Genomic DNA, 22,779 nt, shown 5'->3' with positions numbered 1-22,779 from the left:
GTGCCTCTCCTGGGTCAGACCTGCTTATTTTGACAGTAAGACAAAGATTCAAGCATTTGCTCTTGTCCGTGAATAAGGACATCTGGACTTCAGGCCCTCATCAACCTACAGTGGTTTGAATGTGCCTCTCTGAGTGCCAAAGGGACTCATCCATTAAATTAGGAAGTAGCCTGCAATTGCATTTGAGTCCCTATGCAATCACAAGGACAAAATTTGGGGGGGAGAGAGAGCGAGCAAGAGTCCTGAAACCCAGGACACAGGCAGTGTCCCAGGAAAGGGGAGACCTAGGTTCATAAGTCCTTAATCCTGCCATTGGTAGGCACGGTACCTAAGAAGCCTGTAGCCCGACGTACATAAGCATCCTCTGGAGATGCCCTTATCAGCCAGCAACAGCCTCCTCTTGCTCACTTTCCCACCAGCTTCACAAGTCTCAGGTTCCTCTCTGCATCAAGGGCCAGCAGAAATCTGGATTAGTGCTGGCAGGAGCTCTGTGCTAGTGCAGGATTTGTGTTCCCTCAGGTGAAAAAGGATCAAGGACTGGTTCCTTTGTCTTCTTCAAGGATGATTGTATTGGTAGGCTGGAAAAAAATGGCAAGATAGACAAGTCTGTCCTTCCTTTTTTAGCCATGACCCAGGTGAACATGCACTGCTGCCTGGTGGTCATAGGTGAGATCTGTCCACAACTACCTTTCAGGGACTTTGATGAAGGCTCCAGAGCACCTACCCAGAACCTCTTTTTAAAGCAGCCAGGGAGGTGGAGGGGCTGTCCTATGCTGTGGGATGGTCCTCATCATGTGCTGGTGTTAGATGTTGTGGCAACTCTGTGATCAAATGGAAGCATCTCCACACTCTGAATGCCTCCAGAGTCAGGCAGTGATGGGTAGTAAACAGCCCGGACGCTGTCCTGTATTTAAATGTGTCTCAAGTCCACCAATGTCTGATTGAGGCAGGTAGTTTTAATGCACGTGCTGACAGCAATGTAAACAGCAGATACCAACAGAGGTGGGATCTCTAAAGTCATGTCCTGTATACCTCATGTCCTCTCTCCTCTTTGTGCACTGGCTTAGCCTCAGAAAAGCAGTTGCAATGTTCTGTTGCACTCCCAAACTGCAAGGTCAGGTTCCAGAATGCACTTCTGGTGTCCTGACTGTGGCCTGTCATTGTATCAAGGGAGGTATATATGAAAAGACCATATATATGTAATTTTTTTCCCCGGGATCTCCTTCCAGCCAGTTTGTGGCTTAGGAATGTTTTAAATCTAATGAAAAGTTAATTGAAAGCTGAGCAGCAGTGGAAGAAAGAGATAGGAGTCCTGTAATTACTCCAATCAAAACCTTAAAGAGTATTTTCCTTCCTTTACTCCTTCACCTTTCCTGACAATTATACATCTTCATTAATAAACTGTATATTTCTGGAGTATTCTTGGTTGAAATGAAAAATTCCAAGATGTTATTTCTGCTCTAAGATGCCTCTATCTATGACTTTTTCTTTTAAAAATTCATTTTTCCTTTTCCAGAGTTTCTAGACATTTGTGAGCAATCGTATACAGCAGCTGTTAGTGCAAAAACAATCTGTAGTGCAGAAAAGCAGACGCTTTCTGACTACAGATGTCATCACCACTGGCAAAATAGTCTTCTTGTAAAGACTGCTCCTGATTTTTTAAAATCCTCAGAAAAATGAAATCATTCATTGCATCTCCACAGCCTCATAAAGGCTGCAGAGGCTTGTGCAGCGTTAATCACTGTCTGTAATTCTTATATTTAAGAGGTTTCCCACAAAAGCCAGATTTCCTCCGGCAATGACTGAATGATGTACCTAAACCCATCCCCACCCACATCCCACCCTGCCCTTCGAGATGTTCTGCCCAAGATAGATGGCAAAATAACTGAACCAGCTCTGAATTGATCTGCAATCATTTTGATGTGTTTCTCTTCCAGATATGTGCATTGCCACAGCGATTTCTCTTCTTATGATTCTGATCTGTGCAATGGCTACATATGGCGCATATAAGGTAATTCATTATATTTGGTGATGATATGAATCAAGTGAACTATGCAACTCTGTAGAAACAACGTTAAGAAACTTGCTTTCTAGCAACTTGTTGTTTAGCTGGAACTTGAGGGGGAAAAGAAAAGTCAAAGAGCCAGCAGGACTGATTGCTTAGATCAGTGGCATCGCAGGGCCGGGTGCTGCAGGCAGGAAAACTGCCCAGTCGTGTTGGCTGGCTACAGTTTCAAACAGGAGTAAGCCCTGTGCAAACTGTGAGTTCAGAGAACTGCATCTTGTACCTGCAAAAGTTAAGGGGATTCTTTCCCATTCACCTCCCAAGCCTGTGGTCTGTCCCAGTATTAATCCTATTAATTGGGGGGGGGGGGGGGGGGGGGGGGGGAAAGTATGTGCTTTCTAAATGTCCTAGTACAATGAGTTGTGGGACTGACACCACACATTGGTGCAGTTCAGCAGCCACGTTGGCTTGGACAGCCCTTTTGGCTAAATGTCATATTTCTTTAAGCTGATTTAACACTGCACTGTGTCAACTATTCCTTAGATTGTAGCGCAGAAGGACAGGCATCCTTCTGTTTTAACTTGTGGCTGATGAGTTTCATTTTATTTCCTTTTTAGCAACATGCAGCTTGGATCATCCCTTTCTTCTGTTACCAGATCTTTGACTTTGCTCTCAACACACTGGTTGCCATCAGTGTACTTGTCTATCCCAGCACAATTCAGGACTACCTCCGTCAGCTGGTAAATTACTTGATGTTTACAAGTCCCTGGGGGCTTTGGGAGAAAAAAACCACCTGTGCAAGGTGCACTGTTTGTTTGGTATTTCTGGCCAATGGTTTCCTGTTGACTTCCAGTGCCATCCTTGAAAAGTCCTCTCAGTCCTTGCTAGTCTGGCCAAGGTTACCTTACTAACTTATTACAATATTTTTGCAGAGCTCTGGAGTTTTGCACTGCTGTGGAAGCTCTCAGCAGCACTTAATTTAGAATAAGACTCATATTGCAAGACATAGATAATAAGTAATTGCTTTTGGATTCAGTGTCATTGGGTTCATATCCAGTGGCTTATTTTTTGTGCTATTTCAAGGATGTTTTGCCGCCTCTTTTAATTTGTTTGGTAGCTTTAACACATGTTTCATTAGGCAGGAGTTTGATTCAATGTAGGTTTGGTTTTGCTAGAAAATATTTTTGGATTCTATCTTAGGGACAATTAGAGGCTCCCTTCTTCACATGGTCTATTTTAACCAAACATCTGTAGCCACTATTGTGTAAGCTTACAAGGTATGATTGCAACCACCTAAGGAGAAGAGCCTAACAGCCTCTGTCTCATCACAGGACCACATGCCATGTCTGAGGGGGTCAGGTGGAGCTGCAGAGCTCTGGAGAAGCCAGCGCTGCAGCTGCCTCTGAAAATCTGCCTTGAGAAACCTGAATACAGATTAGCTTGGCTGTGAACTTTGGTATGTGGATGGAAAACTAGACAGGGCAGTATAAATAACAGGTAATGAGAAACAGTAGGGAGATAAGTAGCCACACAAACCTGCAGGAAGAGGCAATGTGTCAAGCCAGCGGGAGCTGGGATGCATCAGGGGCCTGTTATCCTTTGCCTTATTTAACACCCGCCTGCATTTGCAGCTGGTGGTACACTGGAAGAGAAGCAGAGGAATAATTCAAAAGGTTCTCAGATATACAAATGGAAAAGAGGGAATTACAGCCATAGCTGGGTGAGTGCTAGAAGCTGGCAATGCTACTGGCTGGAGCCTTCACCTGCAGTTCCTCCCTTCTGCTTCAGTGCCAGCCCTGCTCTTGTAGCAGCACAAGTGTCTGTGTGGCTGCAGGAACTACCCCTGCCCGCCCCCCCCCCCCCCCCGCCTATCCCAGGGCATGTGTCATAACCAGTTTTTACTCAGTCTTGGTTGCTGTGCAAGAACATGACGGGGACAGGAGCAGGCTGGGAGCTGCACCCCAGAAAGCCCCGGCTCTTCTGCTGAAAGCCAGGTGTCACGTCTGGAGCCAGCTCACTAGAAGGGCAAAGAGAATCTGACTCTCTCAAAATGTCTGCTAAAACATCACTGTTGTTCCTGCAGGTAAAAAAGCAATAGGTCCTTCTGTAGCATAGAATACAAGGAGCCAGCCTTGGAAGGTGCTGGGGATGGTGCAGCAGAGCACTTTGTGAGCTGCATTGCTGCTCTGGAGCATTGAAATCCCTGGTTGCATACATCTTCGTCTTGCTGTTGTAAATCATTTTCTGGACTGGTAATGAAATGTTGCGAGACTTCAGGAGTGCTAAACTGTCAGTGCTCAAAAGGGCAAGGTGGATTTCCAGGATAATTATAGGCTGATTAGCCTGACATTGCTACCAAGCAGAATAATAACAGAAGGGCTGAGAGGAGAGTCAATTGATAAAGGATTAGACTAGAGGAATATGATTAATGACTGCCAGCACGGTTTCACAGAAAATCAGTCCTGCAGGCAAACTCATTTTCTTTCACTGACAAGATTACTGGCTTTGTCAATAAAGACGGGCAGGGAGATAATAGGCTTTCGTGAGGTTTTTGACTTCGCAGCGTGATGCTCAGAGCAACAATAAAGCACTAGATCGATAAAGGATGTATCAAATGGATTAGGAGAGGTTAGCTGGCAGACTGCAAAGGGTCGTGGTCAAGCCAACCATCTGCCAGTGAGTTTCTATTTCGGGCAGAAGAAGGTCTCCAGGAATCGGCAGTAGATTTCAAGCTCTTCCTGACTTCCATTAATAATCTTAGTACCCAAAAGACTCTTCACAAAGGCTAACACCAGCCTTGGGAGAGCTTCCACAGGCTCGCTGTCTAGAGGGATTGAGCCTTCTAGCAGGAGGTTGCGAGCAGGAGCCTAATCTAGCTGTTCTGTGTCATCCTCTGAAAGACTCTAACCTGCATTGCCCGAAGTGAGCACATCTCTGCATTTCGCAGAAGCAGTACTTGTGACTTTTTCCCAGCAAAATCACTTCTAATAAAACCTGTGGCTGACACAGACATTAATTGTTGTGGTTTAACCTCAGACAGCAACTAAGTACTACATAGCCACTCACTCACTCCCCCCACTCCCCATGTGGGATGGGGAGTAGAGTCAGGAAAAAGGTAAAACCCATGGGTTGAGTTAAGAACAGTTTAATCACAGAAAGAAAGTAAAATGTAGTAGTAGTAGTAAAACTAATCATAGGGAGATAACAAAAAGAGAGAGAGGAATAAAACTCAAGAAATACAAGTGTTGCCCGATAACAATCGCCCACCACCTGCTGACGGATGCCCAGCCAGTCCCCCAGCAGCGATCAGCAGGCCCTGGCCATCTCCCTCCAGTTTATATACCGAGCATGAGTTCTATGGTATGGAACATCCCTGCGGCTAGTTCGGGTCAGCTGCCCTGGCTCTGCTCCCTCCCGGCTCCTTGTGCACCTCCCCACTGACAGAGCACGGGGAACCTGAGGAGTCTTTGATTCAGAGTAAGCACTACTTAGCAACAACTGAAACATCAGTGTGCTATCAGCATTGTTCTTATACTAAATCCAAAACACAGCACTGTACCAGCTACTATGAAAAAAATTAACTCTATCCCAGCTGAAGCCAGGACAGCAATGAAGAATTAAATAGCACTAAGGACAGAGCCATTAATCAGAGTGAGCTAGACGGACTGAGAACCTGAGTTCAGACATTAATGTGTACTACGTTACTAAGTGCAAAGAAATGTAAATACTTGAGGAATACAGATGAGCATACAGTGTGACAATTTCACTTGGGATGCAGTGACCCTGCAAGCAGTCTAGGGAACTAAGTGCCAAAACAAGAGTACCTGGGTCTTTTTTGCTGTTTGTAAAAACTACTCGTGGGATTTGTGGACAGAAGACAACAGCAATGATTAGTAAGGGAAAGGAGAATTCCTGCCTCAGTTGGTGACATGGGTTTCATCTGCCTGTTTACAGTGTCTGGTTGTAAAGGACAGTGCTTAAAAGTCAGAGAACATGCAGAAAAGTTCCTCCAAAAACTGTATAGAAGATGGGTACCTTGTAGAATGATGAGAGACAATCAGCTTTTCCTGATTCATTTACTGAGGAAGGAGACATAGAGGCGATGCCATTAGAGTTTTCATATGCAGAAAAAAGGTATTAAAGGGCTGTTTAAATTAATGTGAGGCCTAATGATAATGAGTAGCTAAAAGCTAGTTCGAGTTCAGTTCATTTAGAAACAAGGAGTCATTTCTGTTTTAACATTCACAGTGGAGATCAGTGATTAGCAAAAACTACCAAGAGCTCTGATGAATTTTGTACAACTGATGTCACCTGTTCAACAAAGTTTTGAAGCTGTTTTGAGGCTGTTCTGCATCTACTTTGAAGCTGTTCGTGCCTCCTGTGTCTTAGCTGTGGTCCTAAGCACAAATGGCTCAGCATTTGTACCCTCTTACTCTTACCTGGCAGGGCTGCATCGATTGTCAAAAGGTTGTTGCACTTGATTCGGAGCAAACACACCGAGGGGGCAAAACCAAAAGGGAGATGTGAAGATAGTCAGACACACAATGAGATGAAACTAAAACCAAGCTTTTCAAATTTTTTAGTAATAATGCCATCAATGCAGTGCCAGTGCTCAAATATTGTTAAACAGGCTTGTACCCATGGTCTTGTTTCCCTACTTTTTAACACACTCATGGCAGAAAGGTTTGCCATCTCAAACACTGTGTTTAGGGCAAGACTGACTGCAGTAAATAACCTTGTCCCTGTAGGTGAGACCTAGTCATGCCAGTTAGGTGTGATCCCTCCTGATGATTTATAAATAAGCCCATAAATAAGACATACAAAAAAGGCGTCTTACTCTTACCCCCTTTGCAGAGGTTTGCAAAGGTAGGCAGAAAGCAAGGGTTGCATTTCTTCCTGGCATTCTTACAGTTTTTATTCCTCTAAAAATGCTTTAAATTTGGGGAATGATATTTTAGGGAGCACAGCTCCATAACAGAAATGAAAAATCCCAATTGTTCTGCAAATCCATTATTGAATATCTGGAAGAAGGTATGCATTAGGTATTGGAATATATTTGGCAGTCTCAGAAGAACACTTTTTTCATGCTCTAAGTTGAAAACACCGTGTTTTTAACCATTTCTACTTCCCTATACTAGTATCTAGAATTACGTTACCTATTCACTTCGGTGTGCACCTGCCAGATTTCAGTCCATCAGCGATGAGTTGCAAGCTACTATGAAACCCTCCATGTACTTTTAGCAATAATAATAAATAGGGAAGGCAGCGCCCTAGTTGAAAATGTTGTAACTGTAAAATATGGAACATTGTGTTCACAGGTTATTTGGTAACGTCAGCCTGCATTGGCTGCTTCTTTCAGAGGCACAAGCATCTTTGGAAACATTTTGTCATCTTTAAATACCCAGTTGCACACAGGCATGCCACTTAATTCCCATATATTCCAAGAGTATCTCAGCATGAAAGGTTGTGTAAAATAAGTGGATGTTACAAATCTAGCATTTGAAATGTTTTATGGTGACCATGTGATAAAACTTTCTAAGGGTTTTGTTGGACATCTTGGTCATTATCACTGTCACTAGAAAAACAAAAACCTTCACATACAGTAAATCCATCGCGTGTAAAATAAAAATATTTTTGATACTTGGAGCAGTAGTGGTCTAAAGCAGTTTGACCTAAAGCACATTTCTTTAACCCCACTAAATCTTTGGTATATGGGCTTTCTAAAGCCTTCAAATTAAACACTTCATCTTCTGTCATCTAATAACAGTATATAAAAGGAGTTGAAGCAGAGGTCCAGAACAGGTTAGTCTGCAAGTGAATTATGCAAACTTGTTTTTTATTAAAGTACAGGACAATTACAATTCATCTGAAGAAAATGTCAAAATATATTAAATAGCTTTACTATGGCACTACCTGCAATGCTGCTGTCTAACAATTCAGCTGGTATCAGTCAAGCTTTTAAATCCTAGGGGAAATGTCCAGAGAATACAAAAAAGGTTAAACCTGAAAAATTGTTTTCTATAAACTAAAGCTTAAAAAAGGAATAGCCTTTCTGACATCTGCAAGGCCACTTTATAATTCCAAAGAAGAAGTACTACTAACTTCATAGTAGAGCTTTAAAAATTCTACAGATACATTGCTGTTTTCTTTCAATTTTGTAAGATTCTGTTAGTCAGAGGATTGTAACTGTTGAACGAGAATCCAGACCATCTTTTAAAGTGGATTTTTTTGTGGTCCAAGGGGAAGGAAAATGTGAAAGGTCATGTAAGCAGACTGAGGGAATGAGAAAGGGATTCAGCCTTGGACTTCTTATTCTTCCTGTGCCTTTGTACAATATCAATACAGTAGAAATATACTTTCCATCTCAGTTTTAGGTTCTTTTTAACAAAACTTTGCTATGTATAAGCAGTAATTTTTTTAAAATTAAAAGTTTACCAGGTATATTATTATGCATGCAGCCCTCTCCATGTCCATGACAAGGTTATAAATGATGCTTTAATTATGACTTTAGCATGCCAGTATCACACCACTACAACTACCTCTTGTTTCTGCAGAAAATTTCATCATGTCCTGCGGCAAAATTACTTCTGTATTTCTGGGGACAGGCTTGATTTTTCCCATCCAGCCGTATTCCAGTCTCAGCTTCATCAAACCTTGTATAACATTTGACACTGAGCTTTTCCCAGAAGTTGCAGCACTGAGCCCGGTGTCCAGGGTCTTCCCAGTAGCAGGGTGTCCCCACAGGAGAGCAAATTCCCAGCACAGGAGCAGGATTTCTCCTTCCACCTCATACACCCACACTGGTGTTTATCACTGCACTCAGTGGAGGGCAATGGGTCTTTGATTCATCTGAAGCACTGTTGGTACCCATTTCTATGGGACTGAGATTTTGGGAGCAGCTGCTGCGATGGGAGGATCCCAAGGGCCTGCTGGTGGCACCAGCTCCATGATGGTGCCTGCACCAGGTGAGCCTGGAGCCAGCTGAGATGCTTCCCACCATCTTTCCTGCTTCTTTGCCAAAAGCAGCAGGTTTTATAGATTGCTTTTCCTACTGTACTGAAGGGGTTTGTAGTTGTGAGTCAAGATCAGGCTGTCTGTAGGCCAGCCTGGGCAAACCAGCGTTAAACTTCTTCTGGTTGGCAGGTGCCACCAGCCTGGTTAGCAAACAAAGGGAGTTTCTTCTCTGTGGATGTTAATCACAGACCTGAAAGCTCTGTCTCCCACACAGCAAGCCGGGAAGCTCCAGGAGGGGCCAGCTTCAATTTTCACACCCCACACCAAGATCTCCAGGGCACCTGTGGGTACAGGTGACCACATCATGGGTGCAGCACCCACTGCCTCTCTGGGGCTCACTTACAGCTCACATCTCTTCAGGACAGAGATCTGGAAAGCTGAGCCTGAAGGAGACAAGCCACAGCATTTGCTCCTCACATGCTCTCCTGGCTTGCTGCTTTCAGTGCTGAATTGTTGTCCTTTCACCTGAAACACTGCTGCTGTAAAGGAGGGCCAGGCTCTGCTCAACAGCACATGCAGCTCCCAGATGTGGCCAGGGCTCATGGTTCCAGCAGATGTTCCTGCTCTTCAAGGTAGCGGGAACTATCTTGGTCATTTTCCTGCCCTTCTCTTGCCCACATGCAAGCCCCAGTTAAGCTGACCTCTGGTTAAGTCAGTATGCAGTCATCCAGTCTTTGACCACTGACTTGTACCCAAAACCAGAGTGGAGGAGGACCAAAACCTCACTAGGAGTTTTTTATTACATTCACAGACTAGTTTGACTGGTTTTTTAATGGCAGGTCAATACCAAAAAAATTGTTTTGGGCCAGTTTTACTGTAACTGTTCTTAACTGACTGGACTTTCTACCCATGTGCATGGCCTCCCTCCTGCAGGCAGGAGGGCAGGCTGTGGCACTAATACTTAAATTTTCTGCAGATAAGGTTTGTGTTTATTTTTCAGTGCATCTTTTCTTGGCATATACTCTTGCTTTCTTGGTCTCTGGGTGACCGCATCCACTATATTCAGCAATAACCTTCTGTGGAAAAAAAAAAGCAGCAACTTCCTGAACTATAGCAAACTAGTTTCCTACAAAAGCTGTACCTTGACAAAGAAGATAACGTGATAAAAACTTCAACCATTAAATTCAGTACAGGAACAGAAACATTGCTCTGAAGAAGCGGAAAATGTGCTTATGTAACATTTATCTGCTAACGGTTACAACTGCGGTTGATGTTAACCAATCTGAACAGTTCATGGAAGTGCTAAATAAAGAGCTATTCTCACTAGCAGCTGTCCAAAAAAAAAGCTAATTTCCTGATGCACTGGGTCGAGTGCTGATATAAAGGGTATTAAGGAGTTACTCTGGATTTACACCATCATCACCAAGAATACAGCTATAGCTTGGTCTAAATTGTCCTGACAAGGATGCAGAGCTGGCCTGGTTAAGTAATTAGACCTGTAAGGGAAAAGGAAGTTGTGTGTGGAAGGAGCTAATGCATTCAGTTATAATGAGCTGCTGTTGCAGAAGAGCTGCCTTTTGTGGAGAACAGCTCTGTCTGTGAACAGCGTTTTATTCTAACTGAAACAGGAACTTGTGCCTTGCAATACTGCAAAATGATTTGGAATGTTAATTTTAAAGGGTGTGTTTTCTTTAAGCGATAACAAATACAGTAAAACATTTTTAGAGGTTGTTTTTCAGTCACTTATCCTAAAGTGTCTCACAGCTGTAAATCACTGGAGCCTATGCTAAGTAGGAAGATTGATTTTGTCACCTCTATTTCATGTCTGAGATAACAGAAGGACCTGGAGCACATTTGAGTTTGAAATCATGGCATTGCCTCTCTGTAGGACCCATGCCTCCATGGGGCACGCGCTCAGACAGCAGCACTAGCAAGTGCTCCTGGAGTAGTAGTCCAAATAAGATGGAGCAGAATAGACCCAATGTTTTTTGATCAAATCTTTTGGTGAAAGGATCATGCTGTCCAGCTTTTCCTGCTTTGACTTTCTGGAAGGAGCTGCCACTGGTCTTTGGCAACCAGTGCCAGCATAATGATTACTTAATAAGTAAAGGACTTGCCTGCCATTGCTCAGGATGGCAGGTTTCCTGCTGCAAAGATGCCAGAGAGATGTCCTTTGCTGGTTTGTGGGAGGTAGAAGCCCAATGTGCACAGAAGAAAAGACAGCCCATACTACATACAAAGCAAAAAGCAAATCCCTCAGCCCTCCAGGGAATGTTTGGCAGCTGAGTATTCACAGTGCCTCTTCCAGCCACACTTACTGAAACTGGTTGTTGGTGCAGAGAGCTCCTGGTTTAGCAGATCACAGAAAGTTTTGTAAGCTGTTAATTATAGAGTGCACTAATTGAATGGCTCTTAAATGACTTGTGGGATTAACATACGGTGTTTTGCTTATTTTTGCTTATGCAGCCCACGAATTTTCCCTACAAGGAAGAGATTATGTCCGTGAACCCTACCTGTCTGGTTGTGATTATCCTCCTTTTCATAAGTATCATTTTGGCTTTTAAGGTAAGAGCATTACTGTGCATAGTCTACTCCTGGTCATGGGTGGAATGTCCCTTGCTGGGAGGCCTGGTTTTAGAATAGATCTAGGTAACCACAGACCAGGCAGCCTGACAGCTATACAGAGCAAAGTGATAGACGTTATGGAAAAAAAGTGCAAAATCTCATAGACAAACACACAAACATGTAGGGCACAATGGGAAAGCATGGTGCTTGTAGGGGAACTCATGAGGCATAAATCCTTTGAAGGAGTGGGTCATCCAGTGGGCAAAGGAGAGCCTGTTGATACAGACTTCTTGGTTTCTCAAAAGGTGTTTGGCAGTCTCTCATCAAAGGCTTTAAAAACCACCCTGAGATGTGTGGGGACAAGAGAAAAGGTCATCTCACAGACTGTAGCTAGGAAATAGAAAGTAAGGACAATTTATCAGTCTTTACAACAGTGACACCCATGCTGTTTGGTACATTCATAAAAGGTCTGGGAAGAGGAAGGAAATCTAACAACAACGGGGTTTTTGCAACATCTTTCAAAATAGGGAAAACAATCAGCCAAGAAAGCTTTGCAGAAGGATGTCATGGTACTGAGTGACTGAGTGATGAAATGGCAGAGAAACTCAGTGGTGATAAATTCCAAGCACTGGGCACAGAAGCAGCACAATCTTGTTTCACAGACATGGCAGTGGGCTCTGAACTCAACATGACCACCTGAAAAAAGGATCTTGTAGCTGTAATAGATACACCTGTGGAAATATTATCTTACTGCTCAGTTCTGGTCAAACAAATAAATCAAATGCTAAGAGTATTAAGAAAGGAATAGGAAAGCCAGAAATCTAAAGATTTCTTTGCCCGTTTTGATGCCTCCTGCCTCTGGAAAAGCATTCGCTTCTGGTGCCCTATCTCAAAAAGGATGTTTTAGAGCAGGTAAATAGATCCCAACGATCCCTCTTGGGAGGGGCAACATAAAGGACTGTCACAGCAGGCAGCAAAAGGGCACAGGGACTGATGATTTATTTGCTGTTACACCAACCTCGCGGGTAAGGGGGCTGGAGTTGGCAGTACCAGAGGAAGGGGAGATGTAGCATCACCCAGCACAGCTGGACAGGCTCATGGGAACCACCACATCCAGGTCTGTGGTCCAGCGAGGTCAGGCTCCCACTGCTGTGTGGAGCAGAAGTCCAAAAGGAGCTCAGGATAAGATCAAACAAATCAATGAATGAAAAACAACCACCTGTGGCTCAACTAGTCTCCTGAGCCTTGGACCTCTTGGAAAGTATGCTGGTGTGTTTGCCCCCTTCTTGCACCCTTCTGCAAGTTTCATACAGTGCAGTGCTGCCATTCTTGTATTTCTTATGTTGGGTTTTATTTCAGAATAGTTCTTGCTTTTTCTCTACATTAGATTAGAGAAGTCCCAACAAGCCACAGTGACACCAGGGGTGTTGCTTCCAGACAACACATTTGATAACATGAACAGGGAAACTTATTGTGACAAAAGAGGCGATTAGACTATTGAAGCTACTTCAAAATTGAAAAAAAACAGATAGGGTATTTTAAGGTGCTGTTGGAAGTCATAGTCACTTTTCTTCTGTGATTTAGAAATACAGCTTAGCCTTCTGGCTTTATATGTTCACAGCTGTACGGTTGCTTTTGTTTGCACCTTTAAGAAATATGTATGAACGTAATAAATAGGTCTGGCAAGTACCACAAGGGATGTGCTCTCTATATTTCTCAGATGCAACCATTATCTCATTTTTACCCCAGGTGGGTCTGTTATTTCATTGACTAAGTATGGCAAGGAAGTCTCAAGCTTATAAAAAAAATGCAACTGAAAGTGGAATGACAAAAATACTTATTACAGAAAAAAGAAACCTATGAAATTAATAATGCAAAAGATCCATTTTGGTTCAAAGTGGCTAACACATTTTTTTTCCAAGAGTATATGTGGCTCATATAATGCTCGTTCTAGCAACGTATTATCGTGCAAATGAGTCACAAAAAATGACTCACACAGAAACACATGCTAAATTCCAGTTAGCATTTTCATTTGCATTTCTTGTGTTTCCAGAAGAGCTGCTATGCAGATTTATGGAATCTGCTCCGTGAAAAGAAAGCTGGACACTATCAGATGCATCTCACTTTATCACTGATAGACTTAACAGATGGTACCACGTTTATATACTGAGACTGAAAAGGTACTGTGCATAAAAATATGCCTGAGCTCCCTCTCCCTCTAGAGTTTGACTAGAAATAGGGAGAGAAAACAAAACATTGTAACCTAGGAAAAGCTACATTAGGAAAAGGTGCATTCAGCTGGTGGGAAATATGAAACAGAATCACAATTCCTCAGAAGCATTTGGCATCATGACAGTTTTGTTTTGGGTGAAGCTACATGCAAAGGAAAACATTACTGAGCAGAAATCAAGATATAGTGGTATTATATTGTGGTTTTGTGCTTTGCAGTCGTGGGATTTTGAAAAGGGAAGGGGAGCAAGAGACGGCTGGAAGAAAGCGAGCCAGCTAACCACACACAAGCACTTGTCTTTTTAGTCCTTAGGATTTACTTGGATCTGAAGCAGCTAATGGATATTTCAGGTGGTTTCACTCAGAATTTTTTTCAGAGTAGACCAAAATGTGTTATTCCATTTACTGTGTTTGTCTGGAAACTGAACCGGAGTTACATACCATGAAACATAGGTGTTTGCTATCTAGCTGAGGAAGGACATCCAGCAGCACAAATGTATTTCTGTACTTGTACGCAGCACTTCAAACGGCATGTAGCCAACACAGTGGCTTTTGAGTCACACTGTCCTCTGCAGCTGGTTTGGGGAGTGGGGCCTCAGTTTCCTCTGGCCAGCCCCAGCTGCTGAGGCTTCAACCTCCCCCTCCGCACCGTGGGCAAAGTCCCCCAGGCTCAGGTGAGCGAGGCTCAGGTGAGCACAAACACAACCAGAATAAACCTTTCCCCCAGTTTGCTCCAAACACTCTGCAGCAGCAGAGAACAGCTTCTCCTCTTCTTTTTTGGCCTTTCTTTTTCTGGAAAGGAGGTAGGAAGAGGTACTTGCCAGGGGGGCAGCCAAAAGGTATTTCAGTTCAGTGAGACAGGCTGGTCTTCAGCAAATTGGGTATTAACCCTGGTCTCCATAATATGCCTATAACCTGCGTGTACAAGGTGTCCAGCCTGGAGATGAGACCATTCCGCAGGTTCTGGTGTCCTCAGCAGGTGGGAAGGGTGGTGCAGAATGAAGTTCTGTGCTCACCCCGAGAGATTTCATGTCTCAGCTCAGGGGGATGCCTCCTGGCAAGGGGCGACGCTGATCTGCAGTGCATCACCCCAGTGTCTGCTGCCTTCCTACAGGGGCAATGGAGCCACAGTCAGGGCCATGAACACAGACCCAGCAGCCAGGCTCTGCTCCTCACTCCCAGGAAAGGCCAACACAGAGCCACGAGGTTGACACCTATTCCACAAGAGCCTGAGACAGGTTCCAGCACTGGGCTTTCTGGTGGCAGGTTACCTATGGGACAAGCATCTCTAAAGCAGGGGTCATTTGCTTTAAATTGCATACCCCAGTCTGTGTGCCTGGGAGCCAACAGATGATGTCCTGGCCCCATTTAAAGTGATGCCGGCCAGTGGTTTGGTTTGACATCATTAATTCTTTTCAATCACAGCATTTCTCTGCAATTACAAGCAATAGTTCTTGTACAGCCTCTTTGACTATAAAATACTCAAAAGATACACTTTCTAGTGTGCTGAGATTGATTTAACTGCAGATCTCATCCACACATCTGCGGCACCAACATGTGAAATACGTGTGGCCAACTTGTCCGCCATTAGCATCCCTCTGAAATCTTCATATAAATTCCAGTGTGTGTAGAAATCTTTATCTGATTTTCAACAGTTACTGAAGACCAACCCAGCTCTGTAAATAGAAAATTCAAAGCAGCTGGAGAGTAAAACGGGACTCGGTGCAGACAGCTCCTAACCCGAGGTGGCTCTGCGGTGTTCACCCTGCACTTGCTGCCAGCGAGGGAGCTGCCCAGAGGGCTGCTGTGACCCAGATCGGCACAGACTTTTCCATGCTGTGTTACAAGAAACAACAGGGTACAACAGCCTCTAATTTCCACAAAGATGCTGGTCAGACCGCTGGTTGGGCACGTGCCTGATGAGCAGGAGTCACGCGGCGCGCTGCTGCCGTTATGCCGCTTAACAAGCGCACGTGCAGTAACGGCAGCGAGAGGCAGGGCTGCAGAGTTCTGTGGGTTTCAGTTCCTTAGGGGCTGAAGTAATTTCCCACCGTTCAAAGGGGAAGGCTGAAAGCTGGTAGAAGCAGGCACAGTGCCTGTTTCCACACGCAGCCCTTCTTGCGCACCCGTCCTTTCACGTGGGGGCTGCTTGGCGCTGCCCCCCCAAGGGGGTCTGCCAGCAGGCTGTGCTGCGCTGTGCAGGAGTGCCGCGGAGGGGGCATTAGGCTGAAGTCACCTCATGCCTTTTGTGCAGGACCTATTCCAAATGTGAGCATTCATGTCCTGAGAGAAAAATCAATATATTTATATACCGTATGTCCAGCCCCACATTTTAAAGCAGTATTTGAAGCCTCAGCCAGGTTTTTCAGGAAAAAATACGGTAACCGAATCAGCAATCCCGTTTAACAGCGTAGCAGCGTCAGTAGAAAACAATGATTAGGAACAAGTTTAAAGAAGTTACAGGCTGAGGAAAACAAGTTTCCATGACTCACAATTTGCAGGCCAGCAGCACATGTCCAAAGCACTTGGAGCAGGACGTGCTCGGAGCTGCCACCACTCTCAGCCATATGTGGGTCAGTGTCTTAGGGCCAATTACTTGATGTGTGCTGGCTGATGACCTCTTTATATCAAGGGCTGGAGCAGACCTCACCCACTGGGAGACAGCCCCTGCATGCAGGAGCAGGGCTGGTCAGAGCTATGGCTCAGAGCTGGAAGAGCTGGAGGGGTTCATTGTGGGGTTTAATGTGTTTTTATTCGCCACGTGTGGTGGAATAGAAGCATTCAGAAATAAATCTCTTGCTAGCTTCTCCCAGATAAGACTGTATTATCTGAAGTGGGGCTTCCCTCAGTTTGGATTCTGGGAGAAGTAGTATAGAAATTAGTTTGCAAACAGGTGGCTTCATGTAAAAGGTTTCTTATGAAGAAGGGCTGTGTCCCCACAGAAGTGTGCTGTATTCACTCTCTGTTCTGTACTAGCTCTTCTGCCTTTCTCAGCACATAGTATCTGAGCATTGAAAGTTATTGAACTACTTATTATGATTTATAATTAACAATGGCATTTTTTTTAGTTCTGGAAAAGTTGTGGTTCTCCATGTACATGCCTTTACTCCGCTTGTTTCAGTAGCCTGGGGCAGGTTTACATAGCCCACAGCTTGGGCTATAGAGCCAGTCTAACCTTCCCTTGGGACTCAGCTCACTTCAGAAGCCTTTTGCTCTCCCCGTTTGATGGTCAACAGTATTGTTAAAGTCTGCAACATCTCCAAGTCATCCAGGGTCTGTAAGATGCTGTAAAGAAGAGGAAGCAAACCTACTGAATTTCAGCCAGCTTGGCCCTGGTGGAAAAACCTCTTCCTGATCTGCAAGCGAGCCATCAGTGAGTCATGTGGCAGCCTGAAAAACACAGCTCATGTGTGACAGCTCTGGAGAGGGTGGAAGCACAGGGCAGCTCAAAAGGATAAGAGGCTTTTGGAAGGTCATCAGTGCAAGTGAGTCACAAAAATATGACTCACTCAGAGTGAGACACACATGCAAATCCAATCCGTGCTGGAACTTTAAATTGCACGCACTAGGTTTGTGAAAAAACTGCTATGTAGAACCTACAAAGTAAAAATATTAGTTAGACACTATCAAAACATGTTCTCCACATCAGTGTCATGTGTGACTACATGGGAAGGAGAAAGCTCCAAAGGGAACTCTTTAGTCCTGCCAGCCTTGTCCCTGGCATGCTGAGGATCTGACTCCTGCTCCTCCACATGTTACTGCCTCTTGTCTTCCTTTCAGTCACTTTCTTTGCTCATCTCTGCTGGCCAAACTGGAATCTCTTCTGCTGGTGAAGGAGATAATGGATGTCAGCACTTCGCCCAACCAGTTTAAAAAAAACAAAAATAAAGGTGACAACTGGTTGTTTGCCAGGCAGCAGCCCTACCCAGAGCCAAGTGAGCTCCAAGAACAAAACCAGTGAAGTTTATAATCCTGTGGTGGGATTATTGCTGCAATAACAGGTTTTTTGCTTTATACTGGAAAAAAAAAAAAAGAAAAAAAAAAGAAGAAGAAGTATTTGTAATAACAGTAAAAAGGTCAGAAATAATTCCAGATAATAAAAACTTTTACACTGGCTATTTTCTCTAGTCAGGCAAGAGCAGGAAGACCCCAGACCATTCCTGTCATATGGAATACATTGATTTAATGTCAAATTAAGTGAAACAGAGTATTGAAACAATGCAGATGATATATAGGATCATCCCATAGTAATTGGCCAGGGTTTCCTGTAATTTGCTTGACAATTCTTCAGTCCCCAGCATGCTTGTGCTCTTTTTACTGGGGTTTGCTTCCACTTCCTAATACTGCTAACCCCTAGTTGACAATATTTAAACATCTTTACCATGGAGGAATCCAAAACTGGTTCTGTTTATTTTTTTGCTGCTGTCTCTGAGACATTCTGCATCTGCAGTACCTTCTTTTTTTGTTCACAGTCTAACTTGTACTTTCATTTTATGTTGTAAAACTCACCCCTGCTGGTATGCAGTGTCCCATGCACAGTAATGAGGTGTCTGACTGAACTCGTATCTCTCTGTATTTCTAGAGAGGTGTAAGAAAGTAAGCCAGCGTATGTGACCTGCTCATTTAAGTAAAATGGAGGTTATATACACAAAATCATACTACTTTAGCTATACTCAGGCACAAAGAAACTGTTTCTTTTCAAAACAGTTAGTCTACATTAAGTATGCTGTAATATTAAATATCTGGAACATTAAACTTCATTCCGATAGGTCTAAATTACAGTATCTCTGCCAAGAAGGAGCAGCTTGTAGTGCAACGCAAGTATCCGTAATCACAGAACCATATAAACACAGAAGGTCTGGATTGGAAGGGACCTTCAAACACCATCTAGTTCAACCCCCTGCCATAGGCAGGGACACCTTCCACCAGACCAGGCTGCTCAAAGCCCCATCCAGCCTGGCCTGGAGCACTGCCAGGGATGGGGCATCCACAGCTGCTCTGGGCAGCCTGTCCCAGGGGCTCACCGCCCTCATCATAAAAAGTTTCTTCCTTATGTCCAATCTAACTCTGACCCCTTTCGGTTTAAAACCATTGCCCCTTGTCCTATTGCTACAGGCCTTGGCAAAAAGTCTCTCCACCTTTCTTATAAGCCCCCTTTATATACTGAAAGGCCACAGTGAGGTGTCCCCAGAGCCTTCTCTTCTCAAGACTCAACCCCAGCTCTATCGGTATGAGGAACAGTGTTTGATGACTCACAGATCCCCTACACATACTTGCAGTCACTGCAACCAGCAAAGTGATTGTAAAGTCACCTCACCCCCCTACCTTCTATCAAGCTCATATTCTTATTTATATAAGAATAGAAATGCTGTAACAGAAAAATGTATGTGGTTTATTTTCTGCACCAAATAATAAATTCCTTTTCTTTGCAGGGTTACTTGATAAGCTGCGTGTGGAATTGTTACCGATACATTAACAGCAGAAACAACTCGGATGTGTTGGTGTACATAACCACCAATGACACTGCGGTAAGGATGATACATCACAAGCACTTGTCTAATATTATATATTTAATAGCTTTATTTTATATCAATTTCTGACTCCTTAGTTAACTATCCTAATTCCTTTGAGAGTCCTCATCTGTTGCTTATGTTTAGGCTTGAGATTCAACAGACTAATGCGCTATGGTTGCAAGTCACATCTATTGCTAAAATACAGTTTTATTTTATGCCTATAATCTGTTGAAGAATCTGTGTAAAGCATAAACTACAGCTTTTCTTGTAGCCCCAGGAATGACCCCCATTTCTGAACTCTTGAGCTCTGTGATGATCTGGACAGTGGGGGACTGATTAGGACCCAGGGCTGCTATGGTCTACACCTACTGTGAAATGTGGATTTAGCTGTAGAAACTGATTTAGGACACTCAACATCTGGTGTAGTGATTTACACACTCACAGAGAGGAGCTAAAAGGCAACAAAAGTTCAGTGATTCACCTCCCAGCGCACGATGGGTTTTGTATAGTAAGGAGACAGTATGAAACAAAGATCAACATGAAAGAAATGAATAAACAGGTTTTAACCTAAAAGAACAGAAGGTGTCAGTTCACTTTATAGCAGTTTAGTGCTGACATGTTTAGGTGCAGGGCACAACTGCTAAGCAATGTCTTGCTTGTTGCAGAAGGCGCTGAAGGAATTCAAGAAGAAAGAGTCCCTGGAAAGAGCCAGTGCTGTTTGCCGCGGCATCCCTGTGGAGCTGCTGGGTTCCACCCAGGCCACGCACTGAGGGCACTGTGCCAAAGTGGTCCCTGGGGTGACTCCACTGCCTTATGCAATGAGGGTCTTTACGTCATTTACATAACAGAATGGGAGCAGCGTGAACTTGGTCCTTTGGATCATCTAGGTAGAATGCTCAGGATTGCCTTCCTCAGGTTTTCCTAACAGTGGGTGGTCTCCACAGGCTGAGGTATTAGACCACCAACTTGAAGCATTTGGAATGAGTGATTCCCGTGCAGCTGCAAAGGCTTAGAAAACTTACTACTATTACATGAAAGCTGTAACTCTTGCACAGTTATTTGTCTTCGATACCTGGAGCTTTAAGAAAAGCCTAAGAAGTTTTATGGACTATGATCAGAGCTGGCAACCAGGATGTTTAAGTATGAAAATATGGGTTTGTTACTACTTTCTTTACTGGAATCTACTTTGAGTAAAACCGGGAGTTTTATGTAAAATAGTTTTGATAGCTCTTTTGTTCAGCCTGTGGGCAGTTGTAACTCATCTTCAAACATTGCTAACTGCAACCCACAGAACTGGCAGGGTTGGTGGTGGGAGACCATCAGTTGGGTTATCTGGAAACTAAATTTAGCTAGGCTTTTTAAAAACAATGTTAAAACCACCTGCTTCACTGCTGCCTTTACAAAGCAAATGGCTGGTTTTCAGAGATGTCTGGTTACCAAAACTCCTCTCGGTACTTTTGTATTTAGTAATTGTCAAAGTGCTCTGAGCTGGCTCCTCATCGTTAAAGCACTTGTGTTTCTGTAAGGCAAGGAAGCCCTGTTATCCTGTTCACAGATGACATATTCTTGCACTGAGAGTTTTAATTTCACATTGCTTATCTTGATTTAACAAAACAGCTATGGCAGAGGCAGGTTTTGAGAAAGGCTATGCATTCCTAACTAGTGTCCTGGACCACTGGACTCCTTTCCTTAATACATACACCTTCTTAATCTGAACATGGTCAGAATCTCTTGCTTTCAGATATGATGCAATTTTTGTTCATTCTTTCTAAGTAGGTTCAATGAGATGATGCTAGATCAGGTTCTATAGAAAGAGCTGTTTGGGAATTTGTCAGCTATCAAAAAAATTCACCCAAAAATTCTTGTTCAGGAGTATACAGGAAGTCTCAGGAGCAATGCTGCTGAGGAAGAGTTTCTCAGGCCCAGCCAGAGAGGCAGGAGGAGAGTCACGAACAGCCTGGGGTTTGAACTGTTTATTTGGAGTGGAGGCAAGCTTCATTCAAAACCATGCCTGACTGCTCCTCTCCAGTCAGGATGAGCTCCTTCATCTCTAGGTGACCCGGTCTGTCTCCATCTCTTGCACATCCTTCCCTGACAAGCCCCATGGACACTCACCAGTGCAGTGCGCTCTGCAGTGTGATGGAGGAGCTGATGTGCTCCTGAGCAGCCTCTTTCTTTCTTCTGCTCATTGCTGAGCTTCAGCAAGGAACAACAGTTTGTAGGGTTAAATCCTCATCAATCTCCACTGTGAATCAGAATATTGTTCTTCTCTCCCTTCACTCCCCCCAAATCACAGGCTCAAAAAGATATTTTTTTTCTACGTCTACCTTGAGAGACATTCACAAAAACCCCTCTTCACGTGACTGTAAAAAAGTAAGCTCAACACAACTGGATAAAAATGGATTCAAAATGAAGTGTGGAAGAACAGGGCTTTGGAAGCTGAGTGCTGAGGGCCTTTGAGAGTTTAGGACTCTTGAAGAAACCTCATGAAATTCTGAAATCCTGTGATAGATCACTGCTGTCTGTCGAGTTGTATAATATACCCCCAACACTCAAGTGTACTTTTCTACTTAAATGATGTTTTCATTTTTATTGATGCCGAGAAACTTCTTTCAGCAGGGCTTCTTCACACCAGGGAAAAAAAGAAATCTCTGCCTTCAATAACAAATCATCAACAAATTCAGCCTTGAATTCAAAATTCTGTATGCCTGCAGAATTTGTACTGAAAACATAAAAGGAATGGGTAAACCCCTGTCCCCTAATAATTCAAATTACAGACAATTAAATAGCCATAAAAATTGCATTTGTGTTATGGTTACTTGATTGTTGTGTGCCATTTTTTGAAGGGAGACCTATGTCTGTTGTAAGAGAGGGCATGTCAGCTGCACTAGTTATTCATATCTCTGATCTATTACCATCTTGGCAAAATCACATTCCTGGATCTTTCATTGCCAAGTAAATAGAAGTTTACTTATACCTTCATAAAGATCATTATTTTCCTTCTTCTAACCTTTGAACTAGGAGTTGCCTGTTTTACCTGCTCAGAATCCTTGGCAAATATGTCTTAAGTGTTTGAATTTAAATGGAAAGACATTAGTGACTGAGCTTTTCTCAAGAACAATCGAATCCTTACTAGAGGGGATGCTGTGGCATAAGAGATAGGAAGGGTCCACAGTTACCTGCTGGCTGCAGCAGCTGTGAACCCTTCTGAGAGGTTTGGATTACAGGTGTCTCTCTTAGGAAAGAAGGAAACTTCTTTAATATAGGGTGCTAGGATTTGGTTCAAAAGAGTAAGGAGCTGTGATTATATATAATTGGTTCTTCAGTCCAGGAAGTTGTTCTGAAAATAATAACCAGATTATCTTTTGGTTTACTGCATTTCTTAATGGTAAGGTATGTGAACACACTTACACTTCACATCCAGATTCAATTAGGAGAATGGATAACTCATTAAGCACAGCTGTGCAAGCCTGCTTCTTGTTCTGCGTTCCTTGTCGCTTGTCTTTCTGCATT

At 43.6% G+C, this 22,779-nt stretch overlaps 1 protein-coding gene across 1 annotated transcript in view; it reads left to right on the top strand.

Annotated features, from left to right (window-relative positions):
* LAPTM4B (lysosomal protein transmembrane 4 beta) overlaps positions 1-22,779 on the top strand; it is a 62,043-nt gene that overhangs the window by 22,124 nt on the left and 17,140 nt on the right. The window contains exons 3-6 of the mRNA XM_080380135.1: positions 1,938-2,011; positions 2,623-2,745; positions 11,426-11,524; positions 19,186-19,281. Of these exons, the coding sequence (XP_080236261.1) occupies positions 1,938-2,011; positions 2,623-2,745; positions 11,426-11,524; positions 19,186-19,281 (392 nt within the window). The remainder of the gene's footprint in view (positions 1-1,937; positions 2,012-2,622; positions 2,746-11,425; positions 11,525-19,185; positions 19,282-22,779) is intronic.

This window comes from Falco punctatus (assembly GCF_963210335.1).
Source record: "Falco punctatus genome assembly, chromosome: 3".
NCBI lineage: Eukaryota > Metazoa > Chordata > Aves > Falconiformes > Falconidae > Falco > Falco punctatus.
Note: the sequence above shows the minus strand (reverse complement) of the source record. Positions and strands in the feature narration are given on the sequence as shown.